Raw genomic sequence first — 23694 nt, 5'->3', positions numbered from 1 at the left:
ATAGTTTGTCATCAACTCCAGTACTAGATAATGAAGACCCTAAGATCCAATGAGTTCAGTTTAAGATTTGAACTTTTAGATCGTAGGGATCTCGTGAAAATTCTCGAGCAGGAAAATAATTTGATGGAAATCTACTCTGGTAGAACCATGTAAAACCATCTGAAACAGAAAGAGAACTTTATACTCCAGGTCGTTGCTGTTTTTTAACTGGGTTTGAGTGATGTCGGGCAAAGGATGAGCATCTTATAACCTGTCAGGAATTTAGGGGGAGTTTCTTGTTGTTACAGACTTTGATGAACCTTCCACAGCTTCTCATAAGCAGTGAACATATAACAAAATCGTGAATGCTGGATCAGAAGCTCCCAGAGGGGCAGGGGACTTTGCTTTCTTTGCCACTGTGTATCCAGTCTCTGGAATGAGGCCTGCAATGGAGCTGGCACTGGAGCATTTGAATGAGTTGTTGGTGCAGCAGCCCTGGAACCCAAATATGCAGTACTGGTCATCTCCAGGCTTAATTAAAAGCTATGTCACTGAATGAGTGTTATTTAAAAATATCATGAGGCCAGTGATGCCACTGGGTACCAATTTTCTGGTTGGTTTTTTTCCTTCCAGATGGCAGACAGTCAAGACCGTATTGAGGAGCAGGGGGCTGGGGACTCAGCAAGCAGTGACACAGTTGATGCGAAGCCAGACCGGTCCTCTTTTGTCCCATCACTCTTCAGGTAAGTTTCCTTCCTTGCTGAGTTAAAGAGGGACCCTGGGCCACTTCAGCCTACCACGCCTCTGCCCTCTCCACCCACCCACGTGGAAGCGGACCTTCAGGGAAGGAGGTCTATGCTGTGCGTGGGAGATTTGCACAGAATCCTGCCAGCTGTGTGTGACAACACTGGGGTCCCCCTGTGCACTCCCCTGTCCCCAGGACAAGCCCAGGTATGGGGGAGCCAGGCTCTGGGGGTCTCCTGCCTGGTGGCTGCGTGTCTAAGTGACAGCTGCCCAGGAGTGAGGGGCTGTCCCCGTCAGAGGTGATTTGCTGCTAGCCTCCTTCAGGGCAGAGCATGGGCTGCTGCTGCCAGTGGGACCAGGCTTGGCTGAAAGGCAGAGCTGAGGGCCATGGGATGGGAAGTTGTAGGGTGGCACTCTGCTGATTCCTACCTTTTCCTTTTTGGAGTTCACTTCTGAAGTTCTAAACTTTGCATTTAATAATAATAATAACAGCTTCATTTGTTAAGCTTCTGTATGCCAGCTCAGTGTTGCATGAGTCCTCACAATCAATCCCAGGAGATGGTTCTACTCTTACCATCATTTAACAGGTAGCTAAACTGAGGCATTAAGAGGGTTAGTAGGGCTTCCCTGGTGGCGCAGTGGTTGAGAGTCCGCCTGCCGATTCAGGGGACACGGGTTCGTGCCCTGGTCCGGGAGGATCCCACATGCCGCGGAGCGGCTGGGCCCGTGAGCCATGGCCGCTGAGCCTGCGCGTCCGGAGCCTGTGCTCCACAACGGGAGAGGCCACAACAGTGAGAGCCCCGCGTACCACAAAAAAATAAATAAATAAAAAAGAGGGTTAGTAGCCTGCCTTTCTGGTGGCAGTTAATAAATGATAGAGCTGAGATTAGAACCCAAACGGTACCAGTGCCACTCCCTTAACAGCTCTGCTGTGCTTTCTGTTTAGAAGTTGGGCTGCAGGGACGTGGGAGGAGCCTCTTCCCTCCCCTCCTTAACCTTGGTCATGTGAGTGGTATTCCCTGGCAAGAGGCAGCAGCGGTCTGTGAGTCAAAGCATCAGACTTCTCCATAGTGCCTACACCAAGCCCCACGGCAGAGGGACAGTGAGGGGGATGGGGGGTGAGGTTAGGGAGTGCTCCCAAGCAATGTTCAGGGGGAGGGGGAGAGCTGAGGGACATCCTGGCTCCCTGCAACATCCCGCAGAGATCCTTTGGTCATATCATCCCAGACATGACTCGGAGAAGTGGGGAGGCCTCGGCATCCTGGGTCCGAATTCCATTGGCACTGGTTGCCATTGAAGGTCAAAGATATCTGATGAGGTGACCAGAAAATACAGCTCCAATTACTGAAAACTTTTCAAAGCCATGAGTTCAAGTGGTCCAGGCTAAACCACTCCCCAGTGCAAACCCTTTAGAGCAGTGGCCTTCAAATGTTTTTGCTCACATACCCACCAAATAATGTAAAACTACACACCCCCTCAACATAGTTGCAAAGGATGTAGTAATATTTAAGTTTTCCCATCTCTCTGAGTACTCAGGTTAAGCAGGTTGCCTCTAAGTGAAACGGGAATCGTATAATAGCCACTTCATAAGTCTTAGTTAGATGATGTGGCAGTTTCTATGTCATCTAAGATTTCTCCTCTCTAGTAGGAGATGGGAAGCTGGGAAAGGGGAAGTGGCATCATATTCAGGCAGACCAGTTTTAGGAAAAATACAAGTGGAAATTGAGGATCTGGCAATTCATTCACTTAAAATTGTCTTGTCTGCACCCCTCGGAAAATCTCTGAGTACCCTGGTTGGAGACCACTGCCTTAAAAGACCCATCATTTTGCAAAAATAGGTGTGGTCTGTGATATGGGTTTTTTTTTACCCCCTTAACTTCTTTGGAAAGGTAAATAAGCCTGGGTAATCTTCTGTATTCTGGTCCACTATACCTTTTTTTATAGTGTGGCTGGTATTGATGTCAAGGTACATATTATCACAATAAGCAGTGAATATTTAAATTAAATAATTGCAAAATATTTAAATTAAATACTTGCAAAATATTTAAATTAAATTCCATTTTATGAACTTCTTATTTTAGTTATATGAATTGCAAGACATGATTGTTGAATTATGAAATGTACTTGAACTACAATAAATGTCAATTTAATGTCTTATTCGTCTAGGTTGTGAAATGTTAGCTGTTTATTTTCTTTGCCTTCTCTAGGCACCTGACTCGTACCCACGTGTTAGATTGTACACGGGCCATCTACCAAATAGGCAATCAATGCAAATAAAATTCAATCAGGATTTGCGACACACCCGTAAAATTTAGATTTTTCCTTCCTTTTTTTTTTTTTTTTTTCCAACTTCAGCAGGGTGGAAGTTCCTTTCATCTCGTAAAGTATCACTGGCTTTAAAATTAATCACTTGAGATGCCATTTTTGGTCACATCCATTATTTCATTTATTCATTAAACACTTGCGGTGTGACAGAGAGAGCTTAAGTCCCTTGCACCAAATCCCATGGTTGATTAGTGGCAGAACCAGGATTTGAACCTGTATTCACCTGCCTCTCAAAACCAAGCTCTCAACCACCAGTCTCTGTTGCCACCTTTATGTACCTGGTTCTGTGTTTGGCCCTGGTGCTGCAACCGGGGGCACAGAGCAGTGAGGTCGACGTGGCCCTTGCCTCACTCGCATTCTGGTGGGGAAGGCAGACATGGAACCAGTAACTGCGGTGTGATGACCCCCGGAGGGGACAGAGCAGAGACAAGGGGAGATGGGCTGAACCAGATTTTAGCAGGACTTGTCTGCAGGTCACGTAAAGCATTTGGAATCAATCCTAAGGACGGCGAAGTCACTAAAGGGTTTAAGCTGTAGCGTGACTTGATCGATTACACCTACGGAAACCCACAAGACCACTCGAGCTGCAGCATGGAGGGGAGTGCACTGAGGAGGGGGTTGTGGTGAGGGGACGTGAGTTAGGAGGCCATTGCTGCTCCCCAGGCCAGAGTGGATGGTGTAGGTGGAGCGGGACCGGGGCTTCCAGAGGTTCCTGGGAGGTAGAAGCCACCAGACTTTGACCAAGTGGAGGGAGAGGGCCGACGAAGAGGCAAGTGGCACCTGCACCCCTGGGAATAGTTGAAGGCGGCTCGTGCCCCTTGCTCAGCAAAGAGGTAAAGCCGTGTATATTTCTAGTGTCCCAGTGACAGAACTGCACCAGCATTTGCTGCCTCTCAGCGTTCCCCTGACCGTGCCTCTGCTGACTCGGCTTTGCTGACTGAGACCTCGTGAGAAACTTGGCTGGCGTCAGGGACCTTGTATTTGATGGGGTGAGACTCTGAGTGTGATTAAAATGGGGTGATCTGAAGCAAAGAGGGAGTGTCCCTTATCACACCAGATCCATGGATGTCCCACACTTACCCTCTGTGCCTTAAGGATTCTAACTAGGATTGTTATCTGTGACTCACTGGGGTGACCAGTACACAGCACTAGATGCTGGTTGTTTCCTGCAAATCTGGCAGGTGTGCAGTAGCCCCTCCCATGGCCCCCGCTGTGGCGCCTGGGGAACTTTGCATCCCACACTTCAGAGGTGTGGGTGCAGCCTGTGGGAACATCGCTGGCTGCTCCCTGCAGCTGACGGCAGGCACCTTCCCCCTCCCGTCCCATCCCCAGTTCCCTTCTCTAAGTGTCAGAATTGCAGGGAGGTAAGGCAGTGGAGGGGGCAGTGGCACCCCCATCCATCTCTAATCGAGGACCCTCGCCCTCCTCTGGAAACCTCAAGGATTCTGGGAAACGAAAAGACGCCTCTTTTTCCCCCAAAAGCCTGGGCTGGACTCAGGTGGTCCCAAGCCCTCACACTTGTCTTGGCTTTTTTGTGTCAGTGCCACTAGATGGCATGACAGCATCATTTTATTTCCATTTCACTGGACCCTGAATAAACCAGGCAGTTCCTCAATTCACTTTTCTTAAAAAGAAAACAATTGATTGAAATATCTTCAACTTATCTGATTATTGGAGAACATCTGGAAAACACAGAAAACCACAAAGGAAAAATATTTAGAATGTAAATTTTACATTAGTAAAGTGCTTGGACTTAAAAAAAAATGACTTAGAAGAAATAGGTACTGTCTGCCCTCTGATCCGCATCCGTGGATCTAACCAACTGTGGATCAGAAATATTGGGAGTGGAAATTCCAGAAAGTTCCAAAAAAGCAAAACTTGAATTTGCTGAGGGCCAGCAACTATTTACGTAGTATTTACATTGTTTTAGGGATTATAAGTAATCTAGAGATAATTTAAGGTATAAGGGAGGATGTGCATAGGTTATATGCAAATACTACTCCATTTGAAATACGGGACTTGAGCATCCGAGGATTTTGGTATCCTCAGGGGTCCTGGAACCAATCTCCTCGGATACGAAGGGCCAACTGTGTGTGCACAGTCTTTGTTCATCATGAGCCATAGTTGATGAGCAAGGCGTCCTGTCATCTGCGAACTTGAAGAGGGATCCCTCTTGATGTAAAGGTAACCCTAGATCCTAGACAGGGTTACCGGTCATGCAAGTCAACGATGTGGTCCCTGCCCTGGATATAAACTCAAGTTCTTAGTGAATATCTAGCCACGGGTAGAGAAAATAGCTAATAACAGGTAGTAACTGATTGCAGAATTGTAGAGTATTGGGAGCTGTGGGAGGCTGGGAGAGGAGGGGTGAGGGTGGGCCTGGAGGAGTTGGGACTTGTCAGAGAAAAGGCAGTGGGGTTATCAGGGGACCAGAAGAGCCTGCCTGCCGGGGCCAGAGCCACGGTGGGAATGACGGCCAGGCCCCACGGCACAGGTCTGGGAAAGTGGGTAGAGCCCATGGACGGGCTGAGTTTGATCCTGGTGGCACCACTGAGAGCCATTGCACATATAAGACCAAGCCCTGCCCAGTAGCCTGGAAGATGTCCCCCTTCCAGGAACACTTCAGCTGTGAAATCAGAGGCTCCTTTCTGAGTTCTGCTCAAGGTCACTGTTAAAGGAAATAAAAAACAAAGTAGCAAACAGATTGCGCACGCTCTCAAATTTCCCCAGGGCCTTGGTGGAGCCTTGGGTGTCTCTGCTGAGGGGTGTATTTATCCTTCCAGTTCCGCGTGAAGAGGGCAGGAGAAAAGGCTTGTTTTCAAAGCTTGATAAGCTCCCTACTTTTGAAGCACTGGCTCAGATCCCATGAGCTTTCTCCTGTGTATCATCTTTGTGTTCTGACCTTTGTCCTCCTGGAGTGTGTTTCATAAATGCCACTTGGTTGTCATTCTTCTTTCTCCTGGGCTGCAACTTGAGTCGCTCCACCAATTGTGTTCTATGTAAACATGTCCCTATTTAAAAAAAAAAAAGTGTTATTTGTGTAATTATAAGAAAGATCCAGGTGGCCTGCCTGTTCATTTGGAGGCGGGTAGGGGAAGTGTTTCAGAAGAAGCAATGCTTTGGAATTGGTGAAAAGAACAAAGAAAGCAGACCTTAACTCGTCCCAAGGACTATGTCTCTAATTAAGCAAAAGCCATTCAGTCACACTCGTTTGGTTGAAAGAGGCCAGGTCTGAGGCCCCTAAAAAGAAAAAGAACATTAAAACATACCCAGGCAGTTTACTTTTCAATAAAGGAAGCCTTCAGATTCAGACTCCAGAATACTGGATGCCTGTCTCCCAACTTTCTATATAAAGAGTAATAAAGAATTAATGCGATGTTTGAAGTAGTCATGATACCACTTAAAATGACAGCAGTGCTTGTATGGAGTTGGACAACCTAGGTTCAGATCCTGGCCCTGAGTCCCACTCTTTAGTTGAACAACTAGAGCAGGTGTTTTGACCTTTTTGAGCCTCAGTTCGCTCATTTGCGTGATAGGGATATGAATTCCTATCCACTGGGTTGTTTGTGAGAATCAAATTACCTGATGAGGGAGAAATCATAGAATCATAATTTCAAACCGGAAGACTCCTTGAAAGGTAATTTATCCAGTTCCCCTTCTGTGTAACGATCAAAGAAAGTGAAGGCCAGAGAGGCAAAGTCCTCTATCCATAGTCACCCAACAGGACCAAGACCCAGGTCTAATTTGGGGTCCATTGTTCCCCCGCCCCTTAGGTCAAGTGCCACCCACAAGTGCAGTGGCATCTAGCTGTTCAACCATATTAATCCACCAGCGGGGTGTTTTTTTTCTTCCGCCCAAGTGGGTCAGCAAATTTAATTCTTCATTGAAAGTGCTCCCTTTCTGCTTCACTTCAGCTGAGAGATGGTATACAGACAGCATTTCAACAGGGCTAGCCATGGGGTTTCTGGTAAAGAGGGCCACGTGCCCATGTCAGGAGCAGCAAGCCACACCTCTGAGCCATGGTCATAGGGTCTAAATCCTTGAAGCCATGACTTCTATGTGTATAGAATACCTCTAGTTATTTTAGATTATTGCTTTTCTACAGGGGAAAAAATAAGCTCTAAAGTTAACAGAAAAAGTGAGGAAGGGAGGTAAATGTCAGGTTTCCATAGTGATAGAACTTTTAAAACACCGTTAGTGTAGAATTAAGTCCAGTGATAGAAGAGTATTATGAAAATAAGCCCCATTGCTTCCCAAGGGAGCTCATAATCACAAATAAGAAATATGCATTATGGCCTTGCATATTCAAACCCCAAGCTTGCTGGTGCTTAGGGCTTTCTGTCTGGCCTGCATCTGATAGGGTGAGTTTGTATACTGCTCAGCTGAAAGTGAAAAAGATAGATAAAGTGGTTGTGTAAGAATCAAGACTGAAGTGTGTGAGCTGTTCTCAGTTCTGGAGCTTACAGCCACAGTACAGACACCATTGTGTCTCCCACTTCATTCTAGGCTATTTAAAGAGAATTCAGTCCTTTATTTCCCCTGAATGATGTTTTTCTTTGAGTCATTTGTCAATTTTTATTGCCAGAGGTCTCTGTTCTTTTTCTAAGGGGGAAGTTGGAAACATGGAGGCAGATAATTCTTCTCCTAAGCCTATTTTAAACTGACTTTGTTTCCCAGTGTAAGTGTACTTTTGCAAATTGAGTTTCAGAGAAGAATGCGCCGAGCCAGTTTTTTCTCCTTCACAAACCTGAGGATGGCAAGTGATTAGGAGGTTTCCCAGGAGTGCAGGTGTTATAACTCCCCTTCATCAGCTTCCACCTTTCACTGACTGGGACCTTGAACCAGGAAATTGAGAAAATCATTGCTTAATAATTTTGGTTTTTATGCATCCACCTCTTCCTCATTGCATTTGGAGGGGCGAAATGGGAAAGTGTGGTAACTCCTGAGTCATTCGCTTTATCCAAGACCCTTGAAAAATGTTTATATGCTTCATTTGAAAATTAAACTATTTGGTATGCCTCTATGGTCTTTTATTTTATTCTTATATTACTACCTTGAGGACCTTTAAAAGGAAAAAAATAACCTAATGAATTTGAACTCTCTGATTCAGCACAAACTCACTTCCTATTTTTGTTCACTCACGTAGAACTTTACATATTTTGCACTTCCTATGTGTGCTGTTTTGCTACCTTTTGTAGATTTGGCACTTCGGTGGGTTGCCCACATCTGCATGCTCATCACTTTAAATAGCTGTGTAGTATTTTATTCTCCTGATACTCTGTCCCCTGCTTAGCCATTTCCCCGTTGTTTCCAGTTTTTCACTCTCAGAGATGGTGTTACTGGCTGCATCTTTGTGGAAATGTGGGGGTTTTTTCCATGAGACCCCAAGTTCCTAGAAAGTTGCTTTTTCTCTAGGGAGCTGTCCTGGAGTGGGGAGGATGCAGCCATGTGGAGCCTGGGCATTTCGGCCGGTCAGCAGAGAAGGGGGAGGCCAGTGTGACTTTCCCAGCCCCAGTGTGAATGGTCCTATGGAAAACTCCAGCGCGCAGTTCACTGCTGATTCAGTCACGGGCCTTCAGGGCCGGACGGACTGTGCCAATCTTCTGCCCCTGCTGTGCTCCGAGCATGTTGAGTTTTTATTATTTCAGAGAAGAAGCAAGCCCGCGGCCGGTCATCGCAGGGCGAAGCCTAGTTCTGATGCAGAGGGGGTTGCTTTCAGATGGAGACACGAGGTACCACCTTCACTCTCTCCCTTCCTCTCCTTCTTGTTCTGTGCCTTGGTATGTCAGGACTGCTGGGAATGCCCTCTACTGAAATCCTGAAACCATGAATGAATCATCCCAAAAATATTTAGACAAAGCAGCTATGAAAACCAGAGCCCTAGTTCCGAATGAAGCAGCCCTGGGGAAATGTGTGCCTGGTGGTGTGTTTACTTTCATGCTGATGAATGTCTGCAAACAGACAGAGCTACTGGGAATCCTATTCACGGAGACACTTTAGAAAATAGGAGCGGGTTTGCAGTGCTTATATTCCCTTCCAAATATAGAAAGGTGTAATTCACGTTTCGAGCAGCCTGAGGGATCTGTAAGAAGATAAAACCTGTATTTATTCACTCTGGTGATGGGGAAAATTATACTTGTACCCAGAGTGGATTGTAAAAATTTTTCGTGCACTTTCTGAGGCTTTTCACTTCTTTGTATAGTAGGTACAGTATTTTTATCCTATAATGTTTTCTGGTATGTGTTACTGTAGACTCTTCAAGGAAGTCTTTCTATGTAAATAACTATCAGAGCTTGGTGGTAATTCTTTGCCTCTTGATTTTGCTGAAATGACTGCGAAATCTGAGGTTCCAAAAAATGGCTCTCGACCTGAGAAGTTAGGGTAATCTAGGTCCTTCCTGATAATCAATGCTGGTATTATCTGTGCTCCTAGCAGAGATTTGAGCTTACCAAAATACATCTGGGAAATGAAGACAGTGGTCCTTGCACATATGAGCGAGGAAATACAACACCAGCAAACATGAAGGATGGTTAGGAAGCGCCATAGTGAGCCAACCTGCTTGTGTAAATTAACTGCTCATTGTATTTGAGTGCACACTTGAATGCACTTCCTAAGTCAGTCTTTCTACCAGGCTTTTGTAGTTGTTGTGACCTTGCTTGTCCAGCCCTAACCAAGCACAGTGATTTCGTGGCCAGATGCTGTTTTAAAATCTGCAGCCAATTGTATATAACACATGAGCTTTTAAGAGGACTTGGACCTTTTAATTCACTGGTCCGGCTTATCACAGCCTTGCACTTAACAGCAGGTTCCAAAACCAGAATCCGGTGTTTCTCCTCAGTGTAGTAATCTTGGTCAATGTGTTCAGAATGTAAAAAGGTCAAGTTAAAGACTAAGTTTATCAGCACAAAATTAGCAAAGGGAGGGAACAGAATGGGGCCTGGAGAGGGTACAATGGGAAGTGATAGAATCTGGCTTTAAAAATACCCTGGCCAGCCTTTATTTGTTACATCTTTCCATACCTCTCATTTGTACTTTGGAGAACAAATGGGGGTAATGATTATTAACATACTTTGTAAAGCATAAAACCCCATTAAAAAATATTAATGAAACAACAAGGTCCTACTGTATAGCACAGGGAACTGTATTCAATATCCTTTGATGAAACCATAATGGAAAAGAATATGAAAAAGAATGTGTATATATATATGTGTGTGTGTGTGTGTGTGTGTGTGTGTAACTGAATCACTTTGCTGCACAGCAGAAATTAACACAGCATTGTAAATCAACTATACGTCAATAAAATAAATTTTAAGAATATATCAGTGATACTTGTTCCTGGTGACTTAGGGACTATCTTAAGTGGTTCCTCCACCATTTGTACCATTTGTCAGATTCAGGAGAAAGGCTGGTTTCCATTGATCTGGACTTGAACAAAGTGCGGGTGCCCACCTGTTGGGGTCTGTGTAACGGCAGTTCCCACGTGCGCTAGCGTCTTCTGCAGAAAAGGCCAGATGAACCCAGGACGACAAGAACAGCCACTTTTAGAAAATCTTGTCTTTGGGGGAGGACCACCAGCTGAAGAAGTTTCTAATCTGGATCCTTGAAAGCTTCTTATCACCCTGTTCATCCCCCCCGCCGGTGCCCACCCCTGGAGAACCTGTGGTGCTGAGCTGTGGACCAGACCACTGCCATCTCTCTGCAGTTGGCTGATTAATGAGCACCATCTCTTTGGAGTCCTTGAGGGCCTGGCTTCTGTCCAACAGCAGTTGTTTATCTGATGATCTGCTTGGCTCTGACCGTTGATCTCCAAACAAACAGTAACTCTTTATGAGCTGCTAGCACTTTGGTCACAGAGCTCACTTCCCCCGACTGTGCTGATACTGAGTTACAGGGGCCACCAAGGCTGCGCTGGGGACTCACCCAAACGTTGTGCAAACAAGGGAGAATAAGGATGGCCTTGCTTGCAACGTGGTATTTCCTGGAAGCCTTTTGGTTGTGCTGTTAATTTCGGTTTAATGTTCAGCTCAGCTGTCACCTCTGGGAGACCTTGCAGGTTTCGTGGCGAGCCATAAATCCCACACATGACCCTACATATAACCACGCTGCTGCCCAGGGCCACCTTCCACAGGCCCTGCTCCCCGAGGCATATCTCATTTGACTTTCTAGCCAAGAGCTAAGGGGCCCAAAGGCTGCAGCCATGTGGAAAGTGGTGTTTGATAGGGTGGGACGAGCTGGTACTCTCTACCCTGCCCGGGAGGAAGAGGAACTAGCCCGAGGAAGAGGAACTAGCCCGCAGGGACCTCTGCTTCCATGGGCTCCGGAGGTAGCAAAGGGGCTTGAAACAAGAGTGGACACTGCAGTGAAAAGTGAGGGCCAAGCGGGCCCAGGCAGTGGGCACACAGGCTGGTGCTGAGGCCCTCAGGCTTCAGAGGATATGAGCGTCTCCAGGAAAATACCCAGGCCTGGCTCTGATCCCCCGGGGTCTAGGGCGAGGCCTGGGAATCTGAATTTTAACAGAGAAACCCTGGAATAAGGGACTTGGTGTCAGACCTCAGAATAAACCTGGACACTACCCCTGCCTAGCTTTGTGATCTTGGACAAGCTAATGTAATCTTTTTCTATGAGATATGGAGTTAACGTCTCACAGAGTTGTTGTAAAGATTACATGAGATAATATATGTAAAGCAGTAAGTGTTCAGAAAGTAGTACTTATTAGAACTTTATTTATTATTGCTGTTACTATTGACACATAGTGGAAGAAGGCTAGGGAGAGGGGTAAAATCACCATGGAAAACAGAGAAATGGGGTGTCCAGGGACGCCTTTCAACAATTTGCACCAAAAAGTATGAATCCAAAAAATCCAAAAAGTAATTTTCAAAACAGGTCTTGAAATCCATTTGCAGCAAGTGATTTTTAACTATTAAATAATAATTTTTATTTTAATCTTTTGAGTAGTTAACTTATTCATGGATAGAAAAAGAGACATACAGTCAAAATTCTTTCTCCTTCCTGCCTTCCTGCTCTTGGCTCCAGAACACAGGTAACCACTTTTGATGCTATTTAATAAATAACATGAGTAATAATAATGATGTTTATTTATTCAGTACAACTTGCTACATGCCGCACACTGTTCTAAGTGCTTTGTGAATATTAACTTGTTTACCAGCTCTGAGGCAGATGCTATAATTTTGTCCTTCTTACAAATGAGGAAACTGAAGCCCAGAGAGGTTAATACGTAACTTGCCCACGATCGCTCAGCTATGTGGTGGAGCAGGGTTTCAAACCCAGGCAGTCCCGCCCCGGCATCCATGGATTTATCCATTATATCATCCTGCAAGGGTCTGTTTATGCAAATACAAGCAAGATACGTATTTTTCCTGACACTAGCACACTGTTCTCATTGTGTTGCCCCTTTGTTTTGTTCCACCCTTAACACTGCTTATTGGAAATCATCGGACATCAGGATAGGGAGAGCTTCCTCGTTATTTTAACAACACTATGTGGTTTAGATTCAAGACCCTGCCTTTTACAGTCCAGCCAGGAAGCAGAAGTAGGAACCAAATTAGATCTTGATTCTTGCCCTACTGGTTATTATGGGAGTGAGTGGCTAACTGAATAAACTTAGGTCTGCCAACCAGGTCTTTTAATTGAGGCCTGCTATTAGGGTTCAAAACTGGACATGGGAACCCCAGGGGGAAAAAATGGAAGAGAACTTGTCAGTCCAAAAGTGTTTCCAAATAGTATTGGGTGTCACACACAAAAGAAAGACTCAAGCAAAGCGATGGCCCTGTGTTCCTGTGGAATCAGCTACTGGGGCTCCCTAACGTACGCCCCTCTCAGGAATCAGCCCCCTTCCTATATGTGAGGCTGTACTTAATTCATGTCTCTGCAGCAGCCTGGCAACAGCAGCTGACCAAGTGGAAGAGATGGCACTGCTCCCCCAAGAGGGAAAATGGGGTGAAAGGGAGATAGATAATCCCCAGGAGGAGGGGCCCCAAAGCCTCATAACTAGTCGGTGGTAGACTCTAGTCTCTTGGACTCTTTTACTTGCGGAATCTATGCATAGGCAATAGACTTTAGTCCACCTGGTTTCTTCCTGGCTCCTTTCCCCTGGTGACTTCTCGACAATCATTTCTTCCTCTTATTTGTCTCTCGTTACATGCTTTAAGCTAATCATCAGGGTTTGCTTCCCCCGACTTAAGCTACAGATGGAGTTTTCCCAAAGCCAGTGCCTCTTAGGAAGATGAGCTCAATGGGATCAAGTTGATAATCACTCTCTGATACACATCTTCGGTGTGGGAAGACCTGGGTTTAACAAAAAGCTATTTGAGTTAGAAGGAAAAATTAATATGAACTGACTCAAATCCAGAAAGAAGCAGCAGATATTAAATTCATTTTGAAAAATGAGAATTCAGTTTAGGGGAAGGATAAGAAAGGGAAATTGTCCTTATCTCCCTTGAGATATTTACTGGGGAATCACATAAGAATCACATTTCATATTCATTTTTAAGGTACTTTTTATAACCATGGAAAGTGTTTTCTTTAAAGTGTGTATATCTTTTTATACACACTTTTGTGTTCCTTTTTTTTAAGCAGTTAGTTTTCCAAATTCTATTCTGATAGAAACAGAGTTCTTTTCTTTTTCGTGTAACTTATATCTGAGCCTGTTTTTCTTATAAAAAATGCTCACTGGTGTAGTTTGGCTTATGGCAGCCTAAAAAAATCACAGCTTGTTTATAACTTGGATATCATTGTACAGTTTGTTTTCAAATAATCTGTATTGCAGAAGTCAGAAGTGAAATTTTCTCTCATAAAGGGCATAAACTTGACCTCCAGCCTGCCAGACGTAATGCTCCTCTTGTTAGGGTCTTCGAGTGGGCTTAAATTTGCTAAAGTCCTCTCAGGAGCCAATGAGAAAATGCAGGTGAGAATTTTATCAAGATCCCAGCCCATAATAAGCCCTGACAAACGCTAATTGTTGTTATTATTACCTATAAAATGGGTGTGATTATGCCCCCTCCACCTACCTCAGAGATGTCAGTTGAAGACCGACATCTTTCTGACTTACTTCACTCTGTATGACAGACTCTAAGTCCATCCACCTCACTACAAATAACTCAATATCGTTTCTTTGTATGGCTGAGTAATATTCCATTGTATATTTGTGCCATATCTTCTTTATCCATTCATCCGATGATGGACACTTAGGTTGCTTCCATGTCCTGGCTATTGTAAATAGAGCTGCAATGAACATTGTGGTACATGACTCTTTTTGAATTATGGTTTTCTCAGGGTATATGCCGAGTAGTAGGATTGCTGGGTCGTATGGTAATTCTATTTGTAGTTTTTTAAGGAACTTCCATACTGTTCTCCATAGTGGCTGTATCAATTTACCTTCCCACCAACAGTGCAAGAGGGCTCCCTTTTCTCCACACCCTCTCCAGCATTTATTGTTTCTAGATTTTTTGATGATGGCTATTCTGACTGGTGTGAGATGATACCTCATTGTAGTTTTGATTTGCATTTCTCTAATGATTAATGAGGTTGAGCATTCTTTCATGTGTTTTTTGGCAATCTGTATATCTTCTTTGGAGAAATGTCTATTTAGGTCTTCTGCCCATTTTTGGATTGGGTTGTTTATTTTTTTGTTATTGAGCTGCATGAGCTGCTTGTAAATTTTGGAGATGAATCCTTTGCCAGTTGCTTCATTTGCAAATATTTTCTCCCATTCTGAGGGTTGTCTTTTGGTCTTGTTTATGGTTTCCTTTGCTGTGCAAAAGCTTTGAAGGTTCATTAGGTCCCATTTGTTCATTTTTGTTTTTATTTCCATTTCTCTAGGAGGTGGGTCAAAAAGGATCTTGCTGTGATTCATGTCATAGAGTGTTCCGCCTATGTTTTGAGAGGGGAGACTTTAGAAGGTAGGAGACCAGACTGAGGGCATTTCTCTTTTAGAAATAAAATGATACGACGGAAGAAATTTGGCCTTATAAAAGTGGAGGATAAAGTCATGTTCAGGTTGAAAACAGCAATATGGAATCTGAAGTTTCGACTTAACATAGCTAACCTGTAATCTGGACCAAAGTAGGAGGAGAAAGGGGAAAGACCACATCCTTTCAGAGATTCTGAGAAACTCAGGTAACATTCAATGAAAACTCAGAATGAAATACCCTTGGACCCACATTCATCAGGGAACAAGCTCAGTTTTCACCTTCATTTTACTTCTTCCAACTTTTGATGGAGCTTTGGGAGGATGGTGGACAAATCATTCTAACAGATACTCAAGAGCATAAGGCTCTGGAACGCTGACATGAAGGAGGAGGCCTGGGTGATGGTCCCACCTTGCCAATCACTAGCTGGGTGACCTTGGACAACCCCCTGCCTCTCTGTGGACCCCAGTTTCCATGTCTGCAAAATGAGTAAATAAAACCTGATTCATTCATTCATATGACAGTTTTTAACTTCATTGCCCGACTAAAACCTCTCATACAGTATTTAGTAGAAGCGGCAAGAGTGAACATATTTGACTTGTTCCTGATCTTAGGGCAGGAAGCATTCAGCCTTTCATCATTAAGTATGTCGATGAAAATTCAATTAACTATCAAGTCAAGAAGAAAATGGGAATTTTATTGGAGCCAAACCGAGGGTTATAACCCGGGAAGCATATTCTCAGAAAGCTCTGAGAACTGTTCCACCTGTTAGAAGTCAAAGGCACAGTCATATTCATTTTCGAGACATAGGATCGTCCATCACAATGACTTAGTGATGTTTCACGTAAAGTTCACCAAAGTTACAGAGTCCAGATAAGCATATACAAAGCCAGCAGCAAGTCACCCATGACCCGCTACAGAACTGGGAACGAATGCTATTTTAAGAAGTTACATTGCTAGTATCCAAAGAAAGAAGAAATATTGATCTTTACAGTTGAGCGGGCACTCCTGTCTTTGAGGAGTTCTGGTTAACATGGAGCGCAGAGGTAAACTGCACATTAGGGACGGAGGCAGGAGGCCCAAACAAACACAGATAATTTTATGTTTAATTTTTTCTTGTTCCACCTTAAAATATAAATTTTATTTCATCAAGTATGATATTAGCAGTGGGTTTTTCATAGATGCCCTTTGCAGGCTGAGTTAGTTCCATTGTAATCCTAGTTTAGTGAGCATTTTTATCATAGCAGGGTGTTGGATTTTGTCAAATGCTTTTTTTGCACCAATTGAGTTGATCATGTGGTTTTTGTCCTTTATTCTATTCATACAATGGATTACATTGGTTGATTTTTGGATGTTAAACCAACCTTGTGTTCCTGGGATCGATCACACTTGGTCATGGTGTATTTACCCTATTTATAGATTGCTAGATTGGCTTGCTGATATTCCATCAAGGATTTTTTGCATCTGTCTTTATTAGGGCTATTGGTCTGTAGTTTATAACAAAGATTTATTGAGCAACTCATATGCCAGGCGTTGTTCTAGGTGTTGGGGATTCTGCAATTTTTCAAAAGAGATTAAAAAATCTCTTCTCTCATGGAGCTTACATTCAGACGGTCGCCTAGCAGTGCAGCTCCCCACTGACATTTGTCATTTTTTCCCTCTAACCTGTCAACGGTGCCCCAGATTCCAGGCTCAGTGCCTGTGTGCCTGACTCTTAGAAAACTGGACGGTCAGTGTCTGGAGATCGGAAGGGGCCTACTTTCTTGTTTAAGTTGCTGTTCCTTTTTTCCCCTTTTAATGTAAATGTTAATTAAATTATAACATCTACATAGAGAAGTGCACACACTTATGTACCCTTTTGTGTATGGGTTCTTTCACTCAGCGTTACCTGTCTAAGATGCATCCAGTGGCTCTGTGTTGTCATGGTTTGTTCACGCTCATTATTGTAGGCATATATTTTATTGTGCTCACTTCACTGTGCATCACAGATAATGTGTTTTTTTACAGATTGAAGGCTTGTGGCAACCTTGTGTTGTCAGATGATGGTTAGCATTTTTTAGCAATGACGTATTTTTTAATAAAGATATACCTACATTGTTTTCTTAGACATATTACACACTTAATAGACTACTGTATGGTTTAAACATAACTTTTATATGCACTGGGAAACCAAAAAGATCATCTGACTTGCTATAGTATTGCATTGCTTGAATATTCCACAATTTATCCATTCTACTGTAAATGGACATTTGGATTATTTCCTGTTTGGGGCTGTCTAAATAGTACTGCTGTGCACATGTGTGGCTCTGTCGTTAGGTAAACGTCTGCTCTCCTTTGAGCTATATACCCAGGAGTGGAATAGCTCTGTCACAGGATATGTTTAAGTTCAGTTTTAGTAGGTTCTGCCGGTTTTCCACAGAGGGATGTACAAAGGGGGCTCCCCCAGTAACGTATGATAATTCCAGGTGCCTAACGTGGTCACCAAGACAATGAAGCCATTCTGAGGAATGTACTGGTATCGCATTATGATTTCAGTTTGCATTTCTGTAGCATCTAATGAAATTAAGCAGGAGATCTTGTTCATTTTAAACATGACAGTTAAACAGAACCAACTGTCCACCCCAGCTCTTTTTCTTTTTCACAGACATTGCAGCATTCTTGGGCACCCCTTTGATGCTAGTAGTAAAAACAAGAGGTCATTCCTGTCCAGACATCTTCCACAGCCCCTGACTGGCTTTGTATTTCCCCAGTAAGAAGAAGAAAAATGACTCAGGGAAATCGGCCAAGAACCCTCGGGACCGAGTGCCTACGTATCAGTATAACATGAATTTTGAGAAGGTGGGCAAATGCATCATCATAAACAACAAGAACTTCGACAGAGTGACAGGTGGGTACTGTGGGCATGGGCTAGCCTCTCCTGTTCCCTTCCAGTTTCTTCAGCTTGCATTCAGACTTGTATCAGATGTTCATCAGGGAGACACTGCACCCACCTCCTGTGGCAGACAGCCCCTCCGCAGGTGGTGCTCGAGTGTCCAGGAGAGAGGGATGCGGGGAAGCTGGGAACTTTCAGTCTGAGAGTCCCATCATGTGCATTAGCGGATGTAATATTTGGACCACATGTGGGATTTGGCTGAGGATCAAGGCGGGCTGTTTGGGCTGACTGGGCCTGAGAGTCGCCATGACGAGGCTCACCTTTTGTGGGTGGGCTGAGTTACCCTCTCCTTTGAGTTTGCTTCTTAATTTCAGTCGCTCATCTAAATTGTGACCTTGGCAGCATTTACACCGGAGCACCTGGCCTGATGGTGCCAGCACGTGGCACTCATCGTGGACTCGGTGCTTGATTCCCACAGGAATGGGTGTCCGCAACGGAACAGACAAAGATGCTGAGGCTCTTTTCAAGTGCTTCCGAAGCCTGGGTTTTGATGTGACCGTCTATAATGACTGCTCCTGTGCCAGGATGCAAGATCTGCTGAAAAAAGGTGAACTCCTGCCCTTCCTCCTTCAGTCTTCTTCCTTCTCCCCACTTGGTCTGGGGAAGACACCTTCACATGCAGGAGGGAAATGTCTCAGCGTGGGAAGCCCTTCCTTCCTCTGGGTGACACCATACCTGTCTCTGGGGCACCTGTCTCTCTGGAAACTTAGATCTCCCCCTAAAAAGGTGAAAGCAGCTTACATCACAGCAAGAGAAATAGGTTCTGTATCTACAGAATGGTCTCAATTTCAAAACGCCAATTCCATGTTCACAAAATAGTTTCTTTAGATCTTTAACACAACCCCTGCGTGTTGGCCAACAATATTATCATGCCCGTTTCATGAATATAGGGACAGAGCTTAAGAGAGGATAAAGGCCATACTGAAGGCATAGTTAGTAGGGGCAGAACCAAACCTCAAGCCTTGGTCTTTCGATTCCAGAACAATTACATTTTCTATTACCCCACACCATCTAGTGGAAGCCACCTAGGATATTCTCGCATTTAGGGCAAATGATTGAAAGTAATGCCCTCCCAACTCATTAGATGGTAACCCATGGGCAGAGGGTAGGCACACAATTCCAATCAGTGCTGCTTTTCTTAGCTGTGCAGCTAAACAAAAAAAAAGACACCTCCCCCCCATAACACTCTCTCTTAAGTACCCTCTCTTATATTTTTAAAAACTAGGCATCTTTTCCTTATTTCTTCAAACAGGAATCTTAAGAGCCCACCTTCTGTACCCTAGTAGGCCACATGGCAGAGCAGACTGGAAGTCAAGAGTACGAATTTGGGGTCTAGTCCAAGTTCTAGCAGCTGGGCGAGCTAGGCGGGGCACCTGGGCCTTCTTGGTGTTTTACTTTCCTGAAATGCGGATGATGATACCATCTCCTCCTGCTTCTTGGGGCCACAGTCAGCATTAGCTGAGGGAAAGTTTGTGAATGTGATTTGAGAAGGGTAATGGCCTCTACAGATGTAAGGACTTGTCCCAGTTGTAGTTTCTGTCCTTATGAAAAGGGAGTTATTCCACCCGTGTCCAGGGCATGTCAGGACCACAGAATTCTCATTTATTGTCCTGTCAAAGTAGCAACATGGTGATTTTTCTTGACAGGACAAAGTTCTAGGACCTCTCCGAGATTCCATTTTTTTATCAGTGAAATAAAGATAAACGAGGCCTACTTCAAGCGGCCCTTGTAGGGATTAAATAAGATGACTCTGGCAAAGTACCTAGATCACTGTCTGCCCGCAGTAGGTGCTCAAGAAGTTCTTCACTTCTTTTTTTTTTTTTTTTTTGGCCACACCGCACAGCTTGTGGGATTTTAACTCCCCAACCAGGGATCGAACCCGGGCCCTCGGCAGTGAGAGAGTGGAGTCCTAACCATTGGGCCACTGGGGAATTAAGAAATTCTAAATCTTCTTTTTCCCTCATCATTGATGAAGAGAAGAAGAAAGGATAGGTTATAGTAATTAGTTAGCTAGCTAGTTAGTTAGAACCGCAGAACCTTAGATGAAATCAAGCTGAGCCAACCCATTACATAATTTATGGTTCCTCTCCTCAGTATCCTAAATTGACAGCCAACCTAGCATTTTCTTTCTTTCTTTCTTTCTTTTTTTTTGTAATCTTATTTTTTACTTTTTAAATTGTGGTAAACTACACATAACATAAAAGTTACCATCTTAACGACTTTTAAGTGTACAGTTCAGTGGCAGTGAGTACATTCACATTGTTCGGCAGCCATCACCACCCGTCTCCAGAAGAACTCTTTTCATCTTGCATAACTGAAACTCTGTCCCCATTACACACTAACACCGCATTTCCCCATCCCCGCAACCCCTGGCAACCACCATTCTGTTTTCTGCCTCTGTGAACCCGATTACTCTAGGAGCCTCATATACATGGAATCGTAGAGTATTTTTCCTTTAGTAAGTGGCTTCTTTCACTTAGTGTGTTTTATTTTCTTTAACAAATACTTGCCCAATACTCTTGTGGTCTGCTTTACAAATATCAACTCATTTAATGGGTACTGTTGTCTCCATTTTACAGACAAGGAAACCAAGGCACAAAATGGTTAAGTAACTCACCCAGTGTCACAGACCTAACAAAGGCCACACCCTTCAGCACCCCCATATGCTGTCTCCCAGCTGCTGCCTGAAGCCCTCCTACCCTTGGGGTTCTCTTCCTCATGAGGCAGCCCCGTTCTGGTTTCAGACTGAGTGAGAATTCTAGAATTCTCCCCCTCTCTAACTTCTCTCCAGTGTCGTCCAGGGGCGCTTCTCCACTATCTGCCCATCCCTCTCTGTCAGTAACAGCTGCCAGGTTGGAAGGGAATACTACCTCTGAGGTTCCCACAGGACATAGGTTTTAACTTTTCAATGTTTAAATCGCTTGCAGCTTCTGAAGAGGACCACAGAAATTCAGCCTGCTTTGCCTGCATCTTATTAAGCCACGGAGAAGAAAATTTAATTTATGGAACAGATGGCAAGACAGCAATAAAGGACTTGACAGCCCATTTTAGGGGGGATCGATGCAAAACCCTGTTAGAGAAACCCAAACTTTTCTTCATTCAGGTAATGCCTTTCCAAAGTCCATAGAAATGGGAAAAGATTTACACAATGACTTGGATTGTATCATTTTTTTACAAATCTACATGCTATTTCTATTGGGGTATGCAAATTTGGGTTGTATTTTTCTACCTCTAAATCCTTGCCATCTGCATTTAGATTGCATTGGATCACAAATTATGAGAGTTTAAGACATTGCAATATTTTTATTTGCTCTGCTTACTGATTTGACACATTATCAAATCGTCTTGAAGATTGTTGCATTGCTAGTACGTGCCAAGCGTAGACAACACTGGGACACAGCAGTGAACAGCACACATGTTTCTGTTCCCAACTTCACGGAGTGATCTCTGCTTTGATATTTAGGCTTGCCGGGGGACAGAGCTTGATGATGGGATCCAGGCTGACTCGGGGCCTATCAATGACACAGATGCTAATCCCCGATTTAAGATCCCAGTAGAAGCCGACTTTCTCTTCGCCTATTCCACAGTTCCAGGTATCACGTCCATTGTCTGCTAACCAGACCATGCCCTCCATCCCACCATCGAAATGAAGGCTTGCAGCTATGTCACTTTCTTACTGCTGTAGCAATAAATTGCCACAAACATAGTGGCTTAACACACACAAATGTATTACCTTACAGTTCCAGAGGACGGAATTCCAAAATGGGTTGGCAGGGCTACAGTTCCTTCTGGAGACTGTAGAGAGGAAAATCCACGTCCTTGCTTTTCCGGCATGTTAGAACCACCTGCATTCCTTGGCCCGTGGCCTCCTTCCTCCAGCTTCAAAACCAGCAACCTCCCATCTCTGACCCTCCCTCCACCCTTACACTGCTCTTTCTGACCACAGCTGGGAAGGGTTCCCCTCTTTTAAGGACTCTTGTGATTAGATTAGTCCCATCTGGATAATCCAGAATAATTTCCCCATCCTGTTTCCTTAACCTCAATCACATCTGCGAAGCTCTTTTTTGCCATGTCCGGTAACATATTCACAGGCCCTGGAGTTAGGGCATGAACATCCCTGGGCACGGGGGCCATTATTCTGCCTACCACAGGGACGTAGTCACTTTTCTCTCCAAAGAAGGCTGAATTCTCTCATTTATGATTATTATTATCATTGTTGGGAATTAGAAGAACAAACATTTCTATGGCACCTTACAATTTACCGGGTGTTGTTCATGTCTTTTACCTCAATCATCCCTGAAATAATTGCGTAGGTAGTTAGGAAAGGTGTTACATCTGTCCTAATTTTACAGATAGAAGAAACAATTGAGCTTGGGTGAGTTTAGGTGACCTGCCCAAGGTCATATAGAGATTTTGGTATGTATTAGAGTTAGAGCTCAGACCAGGATTCTTTTATATGGCAGCCTGTTAAGAGACACCAGAAATGCCTGTAGCAAGCAAGCCACCTTAGGATTAACCAAGCTCCGGGTCTGCCTGAGTGAGTTCAGTGAAGTTCCTTTGTTTGGGGTAAAAACCATCACTAAGTTAGAATTCTCCCAACTGTAGTAGCAGTTTGTCAAGTGCTTGATACAGAGGTACTGGTTACAGTAAATAGGCCATTGTGTTCGGAAAACCAGATCTGGCGGGATCTACAGATGGTGTTTTGTGAGAATGATAACGTCACAAGTTTTAAGGATTGTGCGTGGAAGAAAGAAATCTGGTCTCCTGTCCGTGAGAGGGAGACGGAGTCACGGCAGCATGTGTCTGTGTGAACCAACCTGTTACTTAGGTTGGAGGTGCTCTGAGCCAGGTCTAGCAGAACTAAAGGAAGGAGGGTGAGCTCTAGGGAGGCAGGTGAGAGAAGCTTCTGGAAAAAAGAGCTGCTGTAACTGGGTCTTCAAAAACCAAACAGCAGGAGGAAGGGAGAGAGGGCTCACCAGACAGAGCGCCCAGGGGCAGGTGGCTCAGTGCATTGGTAAAACTCAAAAGGCTGGACCACAGGGGCTGTCAGTCTGCTCCGGCTGCGCTAACATAAGACCACAGACTGGGGGGCAGAAATTCATTTCTCACAGTTCTGGAGGTTGAGATCAAGGTGCTGGGCATTGTGGCTTCTGATGAGAGCTCTCACCCTGGCTTGTAGACCACTGCCTTTTCACTCCTGTGGCACAGAGAGGGGCGAGAGGCCATAGCACAGGGTGTGACCAGGCATTAGCAAAGTTCAAACCTGGACAGGTAGGCAGGGGGCCACGTTGTCGTGGGCCCTGCAGGCTGTGCTAAGCAGCCTGAACTTCACCCTAATATAGGGGTGAGAGGGAACTGTGTTAGGTAGGAGAGGGGCAGGATGAGATTTGTGTTTTAGAGTGGTTACCTGTAGGACACGTACCCTGCACGGATAGGCGGGGGGTACTGTCACTTCAGAAAAGCACGTGTGAAGGCCCCAAACACCGACAGCTCCTACTGGGTGGTGAGCGGAGCGGTGGCCAGGTCAGCTGATTTCATCTCCTTTCTCTCCCATTGAAGGCTATTACTCATGGAGGAACCCAGGGAGTGGCTCCTGGTTTGTGCAGGCCCTCTGCTCCATCCTGAACGAGCACGGGAAGAGCCTGGAGATCTTGCAGATTCTCACCAGGGTGAATGCCAGGGTGGCCAGGCACTTTGAATCTAAGTCTGATGACCCATGCTTCCATGAGAAGAAGCAGATCCCATGTGTGGTCTCCATGCTCACCAAGGAACTCTACTTCTGAAGAT

At 44.6% G+C, this 23694-nt stretch overlaps 1 protein-coding gene across 2 annotated transcripts; it reads left to right on the top strand.

The window, feature by feature from the left end:
- The first annotated feature begins 612 nt into the window (after positions 1–612).
- CASP7 (caspase 7) lies at positions 613–23690 on the top strand. 2 transcript variants are annotated; one of them, XM_007469620.1, is made up of 6 exons: positions 613–722; positions 17726–17862; positions 18326–18454; positions 20835–21010; positions 21371–21500; positions 23467–23690. In XM_007469620.1, exons 1-6 carry the CDS (start codon positions 613–615, stop codon positions 23688–23690), a joined length of 906 nt encoding a protein of 301 aa, XP_007469682.1. The 2 variants fall into 2 exon arrangements, with proteins under 2 accessions (XP_007469682.1, XP_007469683.1); XM_007469621.1 differs by lacking the exon at positions 613–722 and adding an exon at positions 8746–8780.
- The last annotated feature ends 4 nt before the right edge of the window (positions 23691–23694 follow it).

Source organism: Lipotes vexillifer, unplaced genomic scaffold (genome assembly GCF_000442215.2).
Source record: "Lipotes vexillifer unplaced genomic scaffold, Lipotes_vexillifer_v1.1 scaffold240, whole genome shotgun sequence".
NCBI classification, from domain to species: Eukaryota; Metazoa; Chordata; class Mammalia; order Artiodactyla; family Lipotidae; genus Lipotes; species Lipotes vexillifer.
Note: the sequence above shows the minus strand (reverse complement) of the source record. Positions and strands in the feature narration are given on the sequence as shown.